The following is a 20,916-nucleotide window of genomic DNA, read 5'->3' as shown; positions in this document are numbered from 1 at the left end:
TTTTGCAACATGCAAACAAACTACGGTGCCTGCTCCCATGATATGAAATGTGTTTTGATCTACTGTGCACCGCGAGGGCTTTGATGTGTGATTATTACTCACTCCCAACGCTGCTGTCAGCAGATTCATTGTCAGATCTCACTGGAAGGAAAACAAAACAATGTGAGAATAATACTGGTAGTGGCAGTGATGGTTTGTCTTCGTTGACGTGGATTGCTCAATCCAGTGTCGCAGCAGAGCACAAACATGACAAGACAGGCCCTATTTCTTGGTATGCAGTACAGTAACATCTGAAAGTTAACAGTAAAAATACCTGACAACACATGCAAATGTCTTTTCACACTTATCAAAAAATAGAGAAATGGGCTGTACTGATTTGTCTCATCTCTTTGTATTTTAACCTCACAGGGATCTGTCACTGATGTGATGATTAACAGATGAGCTACAGTCGTGCCACTGGCTGTATTTCAGTTAAATACAAAAAGTCAGTTCCTTCACATGCTATTACCTCTGCATTGAGTTATTAAAACATGTCGACGTGTCTGTCACAAGAACCTTTCTGAAGACATACATCCCAAAAATGCACAAAAGTCCACAGTTGTGTTAGAGGTGTGTCCATAGTAGTTTATATCATAATAGAAAAAAAACTTCTACATAAAAATATGCAGGTCAGGTATAAAAAATCACAGAACATTTCACAAGAATACTGAGGTCCAAATACTCATTCAACAGTTGAGGGTAGTTTTAATGAGTCAGCTGCTATATGTGACTATGGACACAACAACAACAACAACAACAACAACAACAACAACAACAGCATTTAAGCACTATGTCACTTTTTGATTGACATATCTTGGGAAAGGTCGATATTTCTTAGTAAATCAATGCAGAGTCGATAAGTATGTAAGAGAATTAACCTTTTTCTTTGAAATAAATTTTTGAGGTATTTGATTTCCAGTACCACAACAGAGACCAAGCAAGTGGGGTAGGTTTTACGTTCTACACACACAGTTCTATAAACCTACAGCTCTTGACCACGACAGCCATGGCGGTTTTCTGGACGATGGTGCGTATTTTGGGGAAGGAAGCAAAGCAACAGTAGTCCTGACGACTGTCATTCTGTAAGGCATTAGAGAAGTACAGGTTGCCGTCAATGCCCATGGAAACCCTCTCATCCTGCTCAATGTGCTGGAGACCTGGAAAAGAACATACTGGTATTAATAATATGTAACCAATGTAGACTACTGCTGTGTATGACGTCAACCTTTGTTTTTGACATTACTGTGGCTGGTAAGAAGATACAGATAGATCCATCGAGTGCAACAGAGAGACAAGAGTAAAAAGTAAAAATTATTTCAACAACAACCTCAGGTCTCATAAATTGAAACACAGTGTCGCCTCATATGATGCTTAATGGAATACCCTAAAGCGTTTCCGTGTATAGAACTGGTGAACTCATAACTACACTGTGGCAACATATTTGGTTTACATAGATCCATTATTTAAGTCACGGGTCAGTGACGCTCTGTGTCGCTCCTTGGTCAGCCCATTCAAAGTGCCTAACAGCTTCATTAAAGACATAGCCTCAAGTCATCGGTTGTTTTGTCAATGTTCAAAGCAAACTCATAAAAAAGACATATTTCACTCTGATTTATGTTGCGAGGAATTTGAGGGAAAGATAGGTCACTAATACAAAGTGAACTGCCAGCACAGAGCACATATCTCAAAGTATCTTTTATCATGTTCAATGCATGATATTGATTGTTGATAATACCTGGGAAAAACAAATGTATGAAACTAAGATTAAGAGTAAAAAACAGATTTTAAATCAAGAAGTTTTTACAAGTGTTCTCGTTCATTCTGTCCCATGCCTCGAGGCCTCGTCCTTCAGAGCACCTGAAAAACCCATATTTTTCTTTCTGACATCAGTCAGGTTTGTTGGAGGTGGCTGAGGAGCTCTCAAGGGGGAGGACAGAAAAGTCAGTCCCAATTGACACAGCACTTCAGACAGAACTTTTTACACAGTATATCACTTTCTTTGGCAGTGGTTGGAAAAAGGACCCTGATGTTGGGTAAACTCAATGGCCTCCAGAGTGAACCTTTCGTCTTGTTGTCGCTGCTACCTTCACTGAAGGCCAGTGGAGGGTGAGGAGAGCGAGAGGACATGCCTCTACTAAAGCAAATGGTGTCGCCAACTACTTGTTTTTATCCGTTAGAAACTTCAGGAAGGTGTGATGCAGACAGACCTTCACGCTACATTTTCCCACCCTGGAACCTTGTACAGTGCTACTGCAATGACATGTATGTGTTCTCATACCAACTTCTCACTCACAAACAGTAAGGGTGTCAGTATGCTTAAAGTAAGTTCTTATCAAACTAATGGTTTTTTGGCCATGGGGGTTGTGATGCTTCATAGCATAGATGCTTCTGTCTGCTCTCAGATTTCAAATCAGACCAACGTATTGGCTTGTTTGGAAACCCTTTCTTAAATTATAAAGGTAGTTCAGTGCATTGCAGAGCTGCTTGCATGGACAATTAATAGGAAGCATGAAAATGATGGACTCTACGAACATGTACCTGAGCAGTCTAGTCTGCATTTTTTAAATTTTTCATAATAGTCACTCGCACCCTCTTTTTGCTGTAATAGGCCAGGTATGTGGGTGAGTGAACGAAGTGCCAATACACCCGAGGACAACACCATGAACACCTTTGAGGAGAGACTGTACAAAAGTGTGCTACGTTATCCCAATTTGTAAGATTTATGGCATCTTAGCCCTCTCTGTGATGGGTTTGTTGCCTGTGTTCATGTATGGCCATTCAAAGAAGGCATCGAAACACTGCCTGTGGACAAGGCTGGGTGACACGTTGTACAACGTAACCGATTTAAAACATACTGAAGCCTTTGCAATAGATGTTCAAGCCAGACATACCCACTACCTGACTGCTGCGGTGGGCGAGTCTTGTTCTCTTCTACTCATGTAAAAATGAAACTGAACTGAAAGTTAAAGAACCTTTACCTTTTTGGGGGGAGGTATAAACCAACCAACAGACCTATAAAACATTTAAATTACAAGATTACAAGCATTAGCAGTTGCTGCGTGGCTTACCAAGAGACATCCAGTAGATCAGACGTGGGGCCACGCCTTCTGGAGGGTTACAGTGCAAGGTGATTGGCTCGCCCTCCTCAACAATTATGGGATCAATTTTTTCCTTCGGAAACTTGGGGACACCTAATCAAAAACATGTTGATGATGTTAAACAAAACGAAAACAAAACGAAAACCTTATCATGAAAACTTTACATGGGAAATAGTCAGCAATTTCACGTAATAGATTAGCATCTTTTGAAATCATAACTCACCTGAAACTATCAGTTCAATCTCCTCTGTCATGGCAGTTCCAAACTTGTTCGAAGCATAGCATTGATATCTACCCTGAAACTGGACGAGGTGCGTTTTGTGAAGCACAAAAGTGCCATTTGTGTGGTTTGCTTTGTTTGTCGTGACAGATGGAGGAATAAAATCTTTGCCATCTTTTGTCCATCTGTATCTGTTGGAGCAAAACATACAGTATGTTTCCATCAATTAATCACTGATATGTTTCGTGCAGTTCAGCTTCATGTTCATCAGCGGTGGTGCTTTTTTGTTTGTTTTATTATGACAGAATTCCTGGTGGTGTCACTTACTCTGGTGGCGGGTTGCCTCTGGCTTCACAGCTGAATGTTACATTGTGGTCAAAAGGAAGGACGATAATGGGACCAGTTGTGTGAGTTATTATGGTTGGAGGCTGCTCAACTATAATATGAAGACACATACACACAAAAAGATCACAAAAAATGTTCAATGTTAACATTAGTGATTATGTTTTTGTTATAAGGTCATGCAAAAAAAGAAAACACAACTTTTTTTGTATTTTTCCTCTGCCATTTCCTATTCTTTCCTACTTCCTTACATAAAACTAAGAGGTGAGGCACAACACTGCATAATTTGCACAATTAAGGTGCTTAGAGAGAGAGAGAACTAAAATAGCACACCAGGACTTGATTGCACTCTTAACCCTAAACAAAGACACCTCTGCTGCAACACTTGAGACTTAAACAATTTACTTCAAGTTTTTATTTGGTGGTCATAATTTTAGAAAGCTGCAAACATTTACACTCAAAAAGGGTGGACAGCTTGGGTTTCGGTTCAGTTACACATAGAGCAACCAATCCGATTTACAAATAACAATGTAATAAATATCTTCCTTTTTACTGACTATTACTGATTGAGTAAGAATGGACTCATTCATGACACTCATACCTTCCAGAGGTATATTGAGGCCTGCAGCCCTGGAGGTCAAGGCCAGTAGCAGAACAAGCTGCAGGGTCCCCACCAACCTCATCACCCTCCACTGGTTAATGGAGATCAGGAGAACGTGTTGATGCAGATCAACTTGCGTCACTTCGAATTTGTAAGGCACAGAGGACCTGGAAGAGTCACAATAAGATAACAAAAATGTAGTCATAAGCCAACGAATGCAACCTGGGGAAAAACTCATCCTGGTCAGATAAGGGCCCTACTAGCATCTGTTCTAATCACAGAAATGCAGCGTTGAATGAACATCACTGAGGGAGAGTTGTTCAGCTCTAAACGGGCTCTGAATAATCACACTTAAGGTAGCGATGTTGCAAAGAGGCACTTTATATACTTTATGCAGCATGGCTGACTGCCAACTTAAAGTAAAGAAAACCAGAAGGCAAATACATAAATAAATAAGATCTGACAACTTAGAAACACATCAAACCCACACATTTTGTGGTGTTTTTCTATAATAATCCTAATTAAAATACATTAAAGAATGTTCTGCTTTGATAACTTTATATCAACAATATGCTGTGCCTCAGGGTGAGAATAATGTTCCTCATAATGTTTTGTAAGTAAATGTAGATTACCTACAGGGCATTTGTTGAATGAATCTGAAGGCTTAGCACTCAAAGGCAGAACAGTCATAAAGGAGTAGTAGATAGCATAAGTATGGACATAAGTCACATGACTTGGACTCGAGTCAGACTTCCAACTCCACATGGACTTGAGCCTTTTGACATGGAAATACTTGCTACTTTACCCCAATGCTGGCATCGGCATCAGTGCATCCGTAATTAATTAATTTCCCTTCGGCTCCTGAATCAATGAATCACAGCAGGGATAGTCCTGTTTTTGGTGACCTGTTACAATCATGTTTTTTAGTCCCCAAGGGGAGACTGATTGCTCTAGCAGATTCATATTGCTTATTTGTCACTATTATTTATGCTTCTTCTATTAGCTTCTTAAAAATCAGCCAGAAGTTAGCAAGTGTCCACTGAATCCACATCATCACCACAAATGTCCTTTGAAGCCAGGTAGAGATGAGAGGAACAAGAAGGAAGAAAATCAAGGAGGAAAGGTAAAGATATGATTACAGAGCCTGATGTGCTCCACAGGTAACCATCTCTTCACTCACCATGGTACTATAAACTCTGACAGTGTTTACAAAGTTAACAATATTTTAATGCTAGTAATTCTCAGCAGGTCAACACTTAATTCCCCAGAGCCACTGAGCACCAAATGGAAAAAATATAGGCTCAAAGATAATTAAGTCTGGCACAAAAACTACAAGATAGTCAACAAAAATGAACTGCATATGCAAAACCTGAGGGTCAAAAATTACAGATGGAGACACAAAAACTTCCAATTTCATTCAACATTTGAACTAGCAAAAAGAATCATAAGTAGAAGCTGATATTAACAAAGTGTAATCATTAGTTAATGTTAGCCTAACAGTCAAGTAACTTTGAGGCTGGAAACTCAATGTTACATTACAACTTATTTAGAAATCAAAATTCAAAGTTTAGGACTTGCAACTTGCCTGTCTTGACTTAAGACTAGACTTGAGTGACTTGAGGGACTAAAGTGCAAAGGTTTGAGACTAGGGGACCAGGTGTCTCACTTTATGTGGAATAACACAGCATTTTTATCCCTTGACTGGCATCCCACAAATTTATTACAAAGTTGCACATTTAGATTGGCTCTAGTTTTTAAAAAAAATGAACGACAACTGAAGGACAGACACTTTTCTGACACCTTGCCTTTATCGATTGGCTGTGAAGAAAGAACAGAGGGCTGTCATCACGGTGCTGTTTGATGTCAGTCAAGCTGTGTACACACAGGTCAACCGGCTTTCCTGCCTTCGCTACGCAAAACAGGAACCTGCAACCTACATAGTCTATTGCATGCTACTGAATCAACTAGAGGGAAAAACAGAGAGATATTAAAAATGATTTAAAAATGTTTAAGTTTATTTTTTAGTTACTAGACATTACACCAAAAATTCTACTACCTCTTGGCATTGTTCCAAACATACTCTTTGCCCCACACTTGGTTTGCTTGGATCTGGTCAGCATACAGTACATGAGAACTGCAGAGCAATGACTTGAAATAATTTCTAATTAAAAATTTGACATTCCTAAGTTTATACTTTCATTATAGTAATTAAATTTCAGCCAGTTGCACATCAAATATCTTATTTCTTGTGTATAAATAAAAAGAAATTCAAAGTTTTGTATTCAGGCCCATTTAAAAACCATAGCTTAACTGATGCTAAATTTCCCATTGAGGACACCAGCCATTCAAAGTCAGTTGTCGCTCTTTGTTGTGATTTCGTAGCACAACACAGCAGAGCACTTGTCTGGAGATTACCCTTTGAACTGTAAAGCCTGGCTGGTGGCATCGCATGGCATGCTTACAGTAAACCCGACTGGCACAAAGCTGATGTCTGCTACGGTCGCTAGATCCAAGATGGCAGACTATAAATTGGTCTAAGCCCGTCAGTATTTCACGGCTTAGTTCTCACAGTGCTGAGTCTGTGGCGGCAGCACTAGCAATGCCAAATGGGTTCACCCTCTAGCTAATCCTGCTATCAAGAGAATGAAGGCGGGGAGCTCCAGCAGTCATACAGTACGCTGCTTAACAATGACTGAGTGCTGCTGCGGGTTCTTATAAGGACACAGAGCTGCATGCGTTGTCCCTTCTTAGTGAGAAAGGTTAATGTGGTAATTGCTGTAGACTAGATGCAGGATTAAGCTGCTGGAATTTAGAATCAATTAAACAAATTGAGAGATTGTGGCAGAGTATTATTTGCAATAAGGACATTTTGTGATTATCTTCCACCGGGTTGAATAGTAAACAAAGCTGGTTAGATGTTTGTTCCAGTGGAGTGAACATACATTTTCATGTTGTAATAAAGCTGTAAGCCGCTGGCACTCTTAGCCTAATGCCATTGTATACTGTATTTCACATACACACACTCACATGTGCACGTCTGCACGCACGGTTTTGCATTAGAGACCACCAAGAGTACTATTTTACGGGCATGAGTAAATACTTTAGTGACAGTGTTGTGATTTAAATCACAGACAGAAAACCACATCAGCCCAACAGAGTGGGAGGCCCAGAGTCTACCAGTGACATGGTGGGACCTTTTATCCAGATTTGTGTTGATCCTGGAAACAACCAAACAGGCAACTTTCATTCATGTGCAGCAAATCCACTGCCTGGTGCACACCCAAGGGGGAACCTCTATCCTGAGCAAATTACTAAGCTTTATTATACATGGAGATCTGCAAACCTTTAATAACAACTCACACAAAGCTGACAGTCAGTTTAAAAGGCAAAATCCTTGGAGCGTAAAATGGGGTGGAGTTCCTATGTAAACAGATAACAAAGCATATGTTTTGGTAGTAAAGGATCTATTACCTGAACACATGGCAGATCATAGCCACAAATCCGCAGGGATTGTGTTTCCTAAACCAATAGTTGGCCGGGGCATGAAGAGTGTGACTACTACATGACTAATCCCTGCCAACACACACTGATGACCCCCTCCCCCTTTCTTTAAACTCAAACGTAGTACAGTGTCCCTCGGACAGACGAGCACCCCTGCAGACTGGGACTGTGTTGACAAGAATTTGGTGATACTATACACATCATCATACAGAGGTTCCAAGTCAATATATTGCAATACTGTAAGCAAGGTGATATCTTTTTTCATTTTAATATCACCAACAATACTTTTTGACCCTATGCAGCACTCCCTGTTTTCATTGTACAAAAACTATAAGGTCAACAGATATTTAATTGCAGTATTCAAAATGTGCAAAATTACAGACAGAGATGCAACAACTTCCATTTTCATTCAACATGTGATGTTCCACAAAGAACAGTAAAAAAAAAGGCTAATATTAATATTGTTAGCATGCTAATACTCATGGACTTGTTTAGGACTTTGAACTTGCTTGTCTTAACTTGGGACTTGAGTGCAAAGACTTGAGACAAACAGTACATGTGATTTGCAAAACAATGACACACACTGTACGCAATGACCCCCTCCCTTTCTTTAAACTCAAATTTAGTACAATATTCCTCAGACAAACCAGCACCCCCACAGACTAGGGCTGTATATTGGCAAAAATTTTGCAATACGATATGTATGACTATACAGGAGTTACAATTCAACATGTTGTGATTTATTGTGTTACTGTAAGTAAGGTGAGGTACTGCTTTTTTTAAAATCAAATTTTAGGAAAAGCCTCATATAAAGAACACACCATGATATATGTTAAATCTGAGTCAGAAAAAGTTTTCTGTGCAATCAGAACAGTGAAGATGGATAATAACACTGCTATCAAGTGGTTAGGGGTTTAAACACAACACAAGATGTGTTGTGTCACTGCCCCGAATCTTTGCATGTAAGACAATATCACAATACAGCGTTTGTAACAGTGAGTTGCCAAGTAAAAACTGCAGAGTACATATAAAGTAAGCAAAGAAAGGAGCCATTTCCAAGGGACTTTTCATGAAGAATACTCACTTGTTTCTGAGTCACTCCACATCTTAAGTCCACCTCTAGCAGAGGCCCAAAACAGTTGCACTACAAGTCCATAAAAAAAAAAAAAAAAACAGTACGGGACAGGACCATCAAGGGATCATTCCAACAACTCTCTCTAAACCAACATCTCTGACATGTCCTTCGTCCTCCTCCTCACGTTGCTCCTCTCCTGCTGGTGCGCAGACACGCCTCCCTGCCCACCCCTCCACTCAAGCGGCTAAAGGAGCGACAGGAGACTCACTGAAGTGACATATGTCGCCAAAGCCTCTCACTTGGCAAAGAGGCTCTCTAAGCCTGTGACAATGAGTGGGACAAAGCGTGCACTGCGGGGCTACTCAGTAAGCATTTAAGAATGGGCGGAGAGGAAGTACAGGCATCTCTTTCTCTCACTCTCCCCCTCTCCTTCTCCACTTTTTCCAGGATCCCTCCATCCTGCCTTCCACAAACTATGCACGCCCATTTACACCCGGCTTGTCCTCAATGATTTTAATGCAATGTGTCTTAGCTCCATTGAAAAGAGAAGGGAGTCATCTCCTCTCAGAGGACCAGAGCTTTTGTGGACTTTCATTTGCACACAGAGCTCCAGGGTATTGATAGATGAAGGCATGGGGGAACATGCCTGAAATAGAACATGATGTTGTTGATGGCAGGCCACAGGGATCTTTAGCAACAAGATTTGGCTTTTCGTTTCTGTTTTCTTTCTTTTAAAGGTTTTTATCATGCAAGCATCGATTCTTATCTGGAGATGATATTATTCTGTCAAATCTGTATTTCTCCTGAATCTATTCAGGAAACTTGAAAAACTCTTTTTATGCAGAGGTCTCCGATGTTATCTATCTGCAATTCTCTCAGTAGGCTCCATTTATATTCCAGAGAGTAAAAGCAGAGATTTGCAGTACAGGTAGCATAACACATACTGTTCTGAGCAGCTTAAAAGTGTTTTCCTCTTTGTTCCCAGATGCAGATTGTATCTACAACACAATTTCCTAACCCTAATGGAGACATAATGACCACACCAATTGCGTAAGTAGCACTCACACTGCTCTGCTGGGTCGGTTCACCAGCAGGAAAAAGAGTTGACATTCACAGCCTCAGTATATTAAAGCCTGAAACTAGGCAGTGCTCCCTGCTAATCTTACCCTGAGATGAACTATTCTAAAGTGAAGAATGGCAGACTTGTGTGTTAAAAAAAGCTCTAGTGAGCTGTTCTCAGGGGATGTTACCTGCATTTACTCTGCCTAATAAAGAAAGTGTCTTCCAAACTTCTATCTTCCTTTTGTGTTCATTTATTTGCATTAATTTGGAAGCTACACTTTTTTATTCTGTCCTACTTTTTTACTTTTAAACAAGAGACTGATTCAGATTTGCCTGCAGTTCAACCTCTCTGTCACTGGACATAATTACGCAGTCCATTTAAGACAACTGTCATCACCTCAAATGGGCCTTTTCCTTGTTTAAGAGAGCTTGGCTTCTTTAAACACAGGGAAACAAACCTTAAAGGCAAAGTCTGGACTTGCATGTTCCCTCAAAGCCCGTGTAGACATGGGATCATGTGCACACAAGATAAATGAAAATGAAACGACAATAGCTTAGCATGGACAAACATTCACTCTGTGGTCTAAGTAAATATATACACAAAGTCACCTGGCTGTATGTTGTGAGAAACTGGGATGTGCAAAGCTAGTGCCAAAGGAAATTATGCTTAAGTAATACAAAATCTTTCCTAGTATATATATATATATATATATTTATATATTTCATGGTTCACTCATTAGTCGATTGACAGAAAATTAATCCACAACTATTTTGACAACACCAACTTGGTTTTTCCAAGCAAAAATTGCAAACATTTGCTGGTTCCAGCTTCTCCAGTTTGAGGAATTTCTGCTTTTGTCTGTAACATATCATTTGAATATTTTGAGGTTTGGACTGTTGGTCAAACAAAGAACAAAGTCACCTTTGACTGAGAAACTTTTGCTATTTTCTTTATGGACAACTAATTAATTAATTGAGAAAATAATATCCAGATTAATTGATAATGAAAATAGTTAATTTGAAGGCCAGTATATTTCTGACCTGCCCTATCAGACATATCAGATAAATTATGGCAATTTCATCTTTCTCTATGTCTGTCAAGTCAACTAACATTTGTGCAGAATTTTGGATATTGCGAATATTACAAACAACTCTTATACACACATACATTACACTATATGAACAGGAGCAGACTACCTCCTAACTGTTTAACTAACTTACTTCTTACTTACATATTAACACTACATTGGACAGGACCAAATATTTGCTATTACACTGTGGTGATAAAACCATGTGTTAAAATATAGATATAAAATTATTTCAAGATTCAAAGTATCATCAGTCTAATTATGAGTCACAGCTGACTGATGACAGTCACACAATGACATAAACAGAGTATGCACAAACAAACAAGAGGCAACATCATTTGTGAATTACATCTCCATCTTAATTCCCTGTGGTGGCTGCAACTGAAAAGGTGGCCCTGTCCCGTGCCTTTGTCATGATGCATTTCCTCCCCAACAGTCCTTGCCTCTGGTGCTTTCTGATAATTACACGTCTTTTGCTCCAGTCTGAAGGCAAAGCTCACAAATACACAGTAATTACAAAATACCTTTCAAACAAACCTACAAAAAGCTCCGCATACTTCAACATGAGATGACCGGGTTAAAATATCTGTAAAAATACATGTGAGTGTGTGTAATAAGTATAATCAAAGAAAGAACGGAAGGCCACCAGGACACACCTAAGCATGTACTGTAACCTTTTACAACAGCTGCTATGGTTGTGATCCTTGTACATTCTCAGGCATTGTTTGATGACAAAAAAAAAAAGATTCCAGTGAGTGTAAAACCTTACGTGTAGATACATACGCACACACAAAAGAAAACGCATCATGACAAGCTTTGCTGTCAACACACAATGACAGCAATGATGGAGGAGCTTTCAGGCGTCCACAAACATCTGCTGAGACTGACAGCGAGGAAGGCAGCCTCCAGACAAACTCTGTTCAAAAACAAATACTAGAGCGGTTTTGCAAACAAAAGCTTTCCCCTGTCTGCTTTTGTTTTAGCAAAGTACACATGCACACAAGCCAATTTAAACTCAGTGGGTTGGGCTTCTTAACGTGTCATTCTTAAAATTCAGGATGTTAAACACACGGACAATAGTAAAGAATGTGTAATTAAGCAAATTTTCTGACTGTTCCAGAAAGCATGCGTTCATGAGTCATGCGGTGAAAACTATTACTACTGGTTCCCGGGTGTTATTTGTTTCACATAGTTTGTTGGTTTCTGCAGAGAAGGCCTTCGGCGATAAAACAAAAGCAATGTGCACCAGTAGTAGACACTTCATCATTAGCAATAAGCAAACTGGTCAATAACATGTTCAGTAGTTTAATTTGAAAGCAACATATGTAAATTACGCTGCGAGGAGTCACTCTCACATTAAAGCAACAAGAAAAGGCGCAGTTTGATGACGACAAGAAGTGGCGTGGGATATTGGAAGTCGTTGTCTTCATAGCTGATGAATATCTATCTGACATAACTCAGGCAGAAATCATGACCTGGACGAGAACATGCAATCGGCAGTGGTGGACAAAGTACTCAACCGCAGTACTTGTGTCAAAGTATAGATACTCCTGGTCAAATATTACTCAACTACAAGTGAAAGTTGCTCAGTCAAAATTCCACTTGAGTTAAAGTACTAGAGTGCATGCTTTTACAAATACTTAAGTATTCAAAAGTACAGGTTACAAACTGCATTTTCTAATGTCAATACATGCTGTATTGTTTTCATGATGCATTTACAGAACTCTCCGAAACCACCTAATGATGCACTGACCTGCTTGTAGAACCACTCTGCTACACAAAGCCTATAGAAACACCACTGTCTTTCTCCTTCCTCGCCATTACCAAGTTTTATTTGAATGAAACAGGGAGAGCTTGCTTGTGCGTATTAGAGAGCACCTGGATGACATATTTCTGCTTTTACATCACTCCCAGTTGAGAACGGGTACTGTGATTGGTTTCCTTCTGTGAGGAACACAGCGTGTGGCCAGTGGCATTTTAGAAAAGAAAAAAGAGCAACAGCTGACTTCAAAGCTTTCTTAGCCGAAAAGTAACAACAACCTTCCTAGAAATGTAGTGGAGTCAAAAGTACAATATTTGTCTTTGAAATGTAGTGGAGTGAAAGCCAGAAGTTTCCAAAAAAATTAATACTCAAGTAAAGTACAGATACTCAAAAAAATGTACTCAAGTACAGTACTCAAGTAAATGTACTTTGTTACTGTCCTCCACTGGCAATCTGTCCTATGTGTGTATTTGTATGTGAGTGACCAACAGGGCTGGAGCTTGTCCGCAAAGCGGCCTAAATTTTTATAGATTTTATATATATATGTATATATATATATACATATATATATATATATATATTATTTTTGGTATATTCTTTTCAGGTTGCCTGATCATATTTGATCATATGTTTAGTCATGTGCGCTGACTTCCTTCTTCAGTCTCTGATCTATCAGACATACTCGGTATTTTACATAAGCAACTAGCAAGTAGGTAGATGCAGTTTGTAGCACATGCACTGTATATTGAATAAATTATGGATTTATCTCCATTTAAACATTGTTGGAAACATTTGGAAAAATGAAAGTACATGATTTCTACCTTTGTGCCCAAATAAATAAAGCCGTTAAACTCAACATAAATTCAAGACATATTACCCAGCCCTACTGGACTCAGCAACAACAGAACAAAACCTAAAAACCGCATTCAAAACAATAGTGGCTTTGAGGAATGTGTCGCCTTGTGAATAATTTGTTTTTGCACTACTGATTCTGATAGCTTCCCGATACAGTTACAATCCAGTTTTTGCTGAATGTTGAGTATGAGTCACACCTGCGAGTGACATCTGAAGATGTTATCTGATAAGTGTTTGTGTAGCAAATACTATCTCTTGAGCTGCACTTTATTATACGGGCTTTTATACAATACTTTTTGATGGCCCTGTTTATCAGGAGATGCTCCTCAGTTAAATTTGTTTGCATACACAGATTAATACAACCAACTCACTGACCGATGCCAATATCAGGCAAAGTCTTGTCGTGCTCTCGATGAATCTATCAAATATATTGTTAAGTGTCAGGTACAGTAGCCTACACATTCAGGACAGTAATCAATTGTTATTGATTATGGTAAAGTGATATGTTTATTTTGATATTGGTTCTTGAATGATACCTTTTTCAATCCTAATTTTATAAAAATCCATTTTATCAAAATTATCTTTTTTACACAGCATGGTACTAATCTTTAGTCTTATTTTTCATCTTCTTTTTACATACTCAAAGCAATTTTGTTACATAAAAATATGAACATTAATGTGATTAATCAGTTGTCTGTTTCAACTCCTTCGTGTTATGTTTTCAGCACCCTGGCATTTTTCCACTCAAAGCAGTTTATAACATCAAAAAACGTAACTTGGAGATTTACTACAATACCAATTTACGTATTTGGTATTGAATGGCAAAGTTTTTTACTCAGCACTGAACCAATGTGGTCAGTGGAAAAAAAATACTGATATGTGGTACCCTGCCCTAATTTTAAGTGATATTTCACTAATTGTGTTTTAAATTTGTTAATCAATGCCAACATTTATATGGATCAGCGTTAATGTTGCCTTGTATAAAAGTATTACAGTGATGTCAATTTAAATTACACAGTTGTGATTTTAGGAAGCAAAAAAGTGGTACCAGGGTATGGATAAGAAACGTCTTTGAAAAGTCACTTGGAGACTTTTGTGAGCAAATAAAATATGTGTCCAATTTTCTGTTGTAATTTGTGTGATGTTCACCCCTTTTTTCTCATACAATGCCTGTACTATAAACAGCAGTTAGTGGGATCAAATTTTTTCTTCATACAATTCCTTAAGACTCTTTTTTCTGTCACCCAAACATAATGAGGACACAAAATCCACTGAGTTTGTTTGTCTGAGGTTGACCAACACTGTTGGGTAAAACGCATTAACTAAATGAGGAGAGAAAATGCTGTTTCCTTGTGAAACAAGGATTACCAGCCTATAGCTATGTTTTCCGCTGAACACATCAAGATTTTAAGCTAGTTAAGTAAAAAAAAAAAAAAAAAACAACTCCCCTTACCTCTAAGGTCAATTACCTGCCGGTGCAGTAACGTGCGCCTTCTCTGTGTTTCAGTCCTCCGAGCACTTCAACAAGCTGGTAATCATGCAAGTCAGGAATTCACACAAACAGCTCTGTGACACACATCAAACACATCCACATCAAACCTGCGCTTCCAGTATTATGTAAAGAGGCAGGAAAAGCTCTACCCTTTTACACTGTATACAAGCACAACAGGTTTAAAGCAAAAGTGTGTAGCGGCTTTGAACCTATTCCATCCAAAACATTGCAAAGTGTATGCACGTGGAAAGTTGGAGGTTAAACAACATTCGTGGCTGAATACTTATCCTGCTCTAACTTTTTATTTAATATTTCACAAGCATGTGCTTTATTTGACCCACAGACACAGTTTTATTCTCTTTGCATCCGAACCGCAGATGAAAATTAGGATAAGTTTAAAGGTCATTAAAACATCACTAACACCAGAAAAGTGGTTTCATTCCTTCATCCTTTAATGCGAATATTTTACAGAGTACATCTGCTGTGTGGACGTGCGACGAGTTGTGTCGCTCAATTAAGTGTCATCAAGCTTTAAGTGATTCCTGCGCTGGCACACAGTGCTTTCTGGAATGTTATGTGAAGAGTTGGTGCTATAAACAGATGGAGGCCTGGCACGCAAACAGTTGGCACGCATTTACCACCTTAAATTCCAGATACCAAAACACAGGATTATCTCCTCCTCTGCAGCTTTAGATTATTTGGAGATACCCCCCCCGATCCACCCACCTCCCCTCCTCACAGTACAACATGGGGACATGACAATAAAGCAGAATTTCTATTAAAGAATCTGTAAGTTTGTTGAGTGACACAGGCTACAAAACAACATGAATCACTATTGAAACATGTGCCTGGCAGAAGTGAAGAGTGACAAAGAGTGGCATTCAGGAACTTAATCAGTTTGCTACAGCTAGCAGCACAAGGAGAGGCAGTGTGGAGACAAGCAGTCACACTCAGCTTCCTCCCTTCAAACACACTGAGGCCATGAGAAGACCTCTTCACACCTTCCTTCACCCTAACACATTGTTCACCGCTATTGCAGCGAGGCAGATAAGGGAGCAGTGCTGTGCTCTATGGTCTGAACTAAGCTGGTAATTAGTTTATGGGATAATCTTGAAGGCCTAAAGTGGTATTTAGTTGGGTTGCTAAAGTCTTTTTTAAGTCCAACAAATGGAAGAAATCTTGCTTCAAAATCACAGTTTCTCCAAGTCCAACAAAGTTTGATTTAAGAGCTAAACATTTGGATGCTTATACTAGTGCCATGTTTATAAATATTACCTTATTAATTAAAGTTATTCTGAAATAATTACATACCGTATTTTCCGGACTATAAGTCGCACTTTTTTTCATAGTTTGGCTGGTCCTGCGACTTATACTCAGGTGCGACTTGTATAAATTAAAATCTATAATTTCACATGTTCTTAAATGTTATTTCACACTGACCGACATGACCAAGGAGTAAACATTACCTACAGCAGCGAGAGGGCACTCTAGGCTTGTGACAACTACCGGAATCTGCTACTCCTGTAACACTGAAAATTAATTTAAACATTAACTTAAAGACAACTGAGAAAGACTTAACACAAAAGCCTCCCAAAAGAAAATCATATTCTGCAGATTACAAGCTGCAAGTAGTGAAATATGCAGCCGAAAACGGTAATCGAGTAGCAGAAAGAAAGTTTGGACTGAGCGAGAAACTTGTGAGGGACTGGCGAAAAGCGGAGGTTACTCTTACTGCAATGAAGAAAACAAAGAAAGCTAATCGCGGGCTAAAAGCAAGATGGCCACAGCTGGAGGAACGAGTTCACAGATGGGTGCTTGAACAACGTGCTGCCGGGAGAGGCTTGTAAACGGTGCAGGTACGTCTCCACACCCTGGTAGTTGCCAAGGCAGCGAATATGAATGACTTTGCGGGAGGACCTTCTTGGTGTTACCGCTTCATGCAACGCAACCGCTTCTCTATCAGAGCACGGACAACGGTTAAAATAAATTTCCCCAAAAAATGCGACTTATAGTCTAGTGTGACTTATATATGTTTTTTTCTTCGTCATGATGCATTTTTTGACTGGTGCGACTTATACTCCGGAGCGACTTATAGTCCGAAAAATACAGTATATATGAGAAATAAAAATTTTGTAGTTACCATAATATTTTCCTTTTTAGTGCCAGTCCATACATTAAAGATCAGTTTTGGGTGTCATAGTGGGTTCGACTTGACTTTTGATGGTGGGGAGACCATTTTGTTCTCATTTGCATCATGTCTTTAATTTATTACAACAACTATTTCTGCATGCTTAGTTGTACAGGGCAGTGGACCTATAAATACAGTGCTGGCATTGTGTGTGAGTGTGCGTGTGTCTATTTATGTGCATGATTAGCTCTAAAGTCACGAGACTAGATGTTCAGTTTCAATGGCTTTCCTCGTAGAGAAGTCACTCGGGAACATGTGTACATGCAATGTACATGTTTTTTCATTCTTCATTCTTTCATTTAGATAAACTTTTTTTTTAACAGATCAAGAGTGTTGTGATGGCAGTAATTTTCTGTTTCCAATTCAGACAAATACACCTGATGATACACTTAAATCCTCTCATTTCTCACCTCTCATAGAAAACAATAACAGCCACACATGAAGCTACAGAGACTTTCATGTACCTGACAAGTTGTGATCAATGCCACTTTATGATGTTTAGAAATAACAGAGCAATCCTGGGGATTAACATTCATCTCAAAAGGGCTCCAACACAGAAACCTATGTAGGCTCACCTCAAGGCGAGACCTGTCTGGTCTTGCAGCAAGTACACACACTCTCACCCTCCTACGTGTCCTCTCCCATCATTCCTTGTAAACACCAAAAACACAGTTTGTGGATGTCATTACTCAAGGCTTTAGGTAGACCAAAAGAAAAGAGACATTTTCTTGTCACTTTGGGTCTTTCTTTAAACGGCTTGCACCTGCAGTCTAGTCTCTTCTCAAACAAGACACAAAGCCATGAGGAGTAATATTTCAACCTCAACATCTGTTTGTCTCGATGAAGAAAGTCTGAGCCTGGACTCCAATCCCACAAGTGTCTGTGACATTAAGAGGCATCATGCATAATCTGTGCAGATTCAAAAATATAATACCTTTTAATCACTGGCATATGGGGCAGTAATAATACACATTCAAATGCATAGCAGCATCCAACAAAATATTAATAAAAACTAAATATTTCTGAACCATTCTAGATGGAATGAAGAGTAATTACACTGAACAAGTGCTGACAGTTAATTGCTGGAATTCTCTACATTAACCACACGCCTTTGGGAGAGAAAAAAAACTGGAAGTGGAAATTTATCTGGCATCTACTGCATTCAAAAATCATCACACTTGTAAGAAACTCATCAGAAATAAGTTACTTTTCTGCCTACTCAATGATGAGCTGGCAGTCAAGGGGTTTTGAAGCATCTGCTGCAACATGTCAAGAAACTAAGGCTGATGAGTCACCTCAGAGTGCACCCTCAAAGCTATTCATCAAACACCATTACATGTGAAACGAGCTCTCACAAGGTCTCACAACACTAAATCAATAAGAGGAGTACAAACATTTTTTGAAAGTTGAATTTAATAAAGCCGAGACCTTTAAAGCTGCAATGTGTAATGAAAACATGACAGCTGATTCTTAATTTGAGAGTTATATTACCTCAACTAATGAGAAAAGTCGACTAAAAGCCACAGGGCGGTGTTGTCGTGTGACTGACAAGTTTGTCTTAGTTATTTTGTCTAGGGCAACACACAGGGCTCACAAAAATCAGATTAAACTGTCAATCTTGAAAGCGTTGATCAAACACAGATAAAGATTATGTTCTTATTGCTTATTTCTCACCTCAAATGTTTCCAGGAACATATTTTAGTGTACTGTTTACCTGTCATATATGAAAAAGGTAGTGACCGGGCGGCCGCCATTTTTGTTCCTACCGAAGCCACTCAAAACTCAGAACGAACTGTCAGACTGAACAGTGTTGATCGGATATGGATCAGAATTCTGTTACTACATTGCCTGTTTCTCATCACAGAACCATTTGTGGCCCACCATTTTTTTTTCACGCCAAATGGACGAGAACCAAGTCGCAGTACATCACCCACCAGCCCCAGGCTCTTGTCCATACTGCACATGCTGTGGTTGCAAAAAAACAAGATGGTAATGTCCATAATGCCAACTTCATGGCTACAGAATAGTAGACAACAAAGCAATGAGTGACCTCATGATGGGTCCAAACTTGCTAAAAACACAATCAGGTGATTCGAATATCAGAATGACTAATGGTGGGGAAAAATGTGCCGCTATTCCAGCACTAAAGGCAGCTGAGGCATTTCAAAAGCTGTTTCTGGATACCTACTCTAATTTCCTATTTGAGCTTGTTTTAACCCGGTTCGCCTTTAATCTGTTACATCAATGCCGTGGTTCAGAGCCAACAGAGCTTGAGGAGACTCGATAGCTTTTAAATTACTGGACAGAAAACATAGGAGTTGTACCTTGCATCACCCTGTGTGAGTGATAGCCTCACTGCTGTCTAACACAGGCCCATGACAGGAGTACCCCTGTGAAAGTGTCAGGACCTTGCTTCATTTGCATTTTTGGAACACCATGAATGAAAGTGTTTGTTCTGGTCTATGCGCCCTATTGAAAGGGTCCATTAAAGAGTGTTTTAGGGGTTCCACTGTGTTGGGTCGGAAGTTTGGGAGCTGGTGTACGGAGCAAAGTGCCAGAGCAAAGAAAAAAATGCTGGGGACATGGTGGCCCGGATCAATCTGTATGCAGATGACACACCGTTTGACATCTTTTAGCATGTGAACAGGTGGACCATAAAACAAGTGACAGCAGTAGTCAGGTTAATAAATGTTTCAACGCAGACTCGGAACATGTTGGCAGGTTGTGATTAAAATCACTGGCTGGTCTCACATTCAGAGCCAAGTATCAACTGAAGCCTGTTTACTATAAGTCAGAGATTGCAACATCCCCTCTGGCAACTCTGCTGACTAACAATTATGGAATATCTTTTTTTTTTTTTCTCACACAAAGCCACTGCCAGGAGGAGCACAGATGATAGTCAATTATTAACACTGCAGTAAACTTTAAAAATGAAAAAGGAAACTTTAAAGTAACACAAAAGGTCTGTTACCGTGGTGGTACATTATGTGTAATAACCATTAAGTATGAGTTTCACTTATAATTACAGGTGTTATGAACATCTGTTTGAACTTGTAAGACTTAAGACCTGAGTCAATGTTATGGATGCAGTGATTTTACTGTATGTAGGCAACAATGCAAGATGAGGTGTAAATAAAAACATTGGAGGACAGTGAAGGAGAAGAACACAATGATATATAGGGATTAGTTAAGTAATAATTAGTAAAGATCACCATCATTAACTTATTTCAATTTTGTAATATATCACCTTTTTGCCTCTGTTGAGAGCTTCTCTTAATAGGCACCTGTCTTTCACACATACTGTATGCATTCCTGATGATGAATGATTGGCAGATGGCAAATGACAGATCACCTGGTGACAATGACATCTGATGACAACTATGCAGACTATCCTCCAAAGATGATGGCATTGCCTCAGAATGTCAGTGTCATTTGCCAACAATTTAACATTCCTTAAACACAGATTGACTGTGGTTTAACTGTTCTACCAGAATTATGTTCGATATGTCTTTATATATAATGTAAACAGACCCCTACTAGCCAATCAGGAACAGGAGTTCCCCAGGGGTTCTGGGGTTGGGGCCAGCTATAAT

At 39.2% G+C, this 20,916-nt stretch overlaps 1 protein-coding gene across 16 annotated transcripts in view; it reads right to left on the bottom strand.

Annotated features, from left to right (window-relative positions):
- The window catches only part of chl1a (cell adhesion molecule L1-like a), a 74,837-nt gene that overhangs the window by 42,963 nt on the left and 10,958 nt on the right, over nucleotides 1-20,916 (bottom strand). For 14 of the 16 annotated variants that reach the window (XM_084721404.1, XM_084721403.1, XM_084721398.1 and 11 more), the window contains exons 2-7: nucleotides 4,301-4,467; nucleotides 3,685-3,793; nucleotides 3,361-3,548; nucleotides 3,108-3,230; nucleotides 1,026-1,196; nucleotides 103-141 (exon numbers count right to left, since the gene is read on the bottom strand). In XM_084721404.1, coding sequence (XP_084577530.1) covers nucleotides 103-141; nucleotides 1,026-1,196; nucleotides 3,108-3,230; nucleotides 3,361-3,548; nucleotides 3,685-3,793; nucleotides 4,301-4,382 — 712 coding nt within the window. In that variant the 5' untranslated portion in view covers nucleotides 4,383-4,467. Of the gene's footprint in view, nucleotides 1-102; nucleotides 142-1,025; nucleotides 1,197-3,107; nucleotides 3,231-3,360; nucleotides 3,549-3,684; nucleotides 3,794-4,300; nucleotides 4,468-8,885; nucleotides 9,191-15,096; nucleotides 15,219-20,916 lie in introns of those variants that run through there. The other 2 variants (XM_084721395.1, XM_084721394.1) reach the window with 2 other exon arrangements.

This window comes from Lutjanus erythropterus, chromosome 6, assembly GCF_056507025.1.
Source record: "Lutjanus erythropterus isolate fLutEry1 chromosome 6, fLutEry1.hap2, whole genome shotgun sequence".
Lineage (NCBI taxonomy): Eukaryota > Metazoa > Chordata > Actinopteri > Lutjaniformes > Lutjanidae > Lutjanus > Lutjanus erythropterus.
The sequence above is the reverse complement of the archived record's forward strand: the minus strand, read 5'-3'. Positions and strand labels throughout refer to the sequence as shown.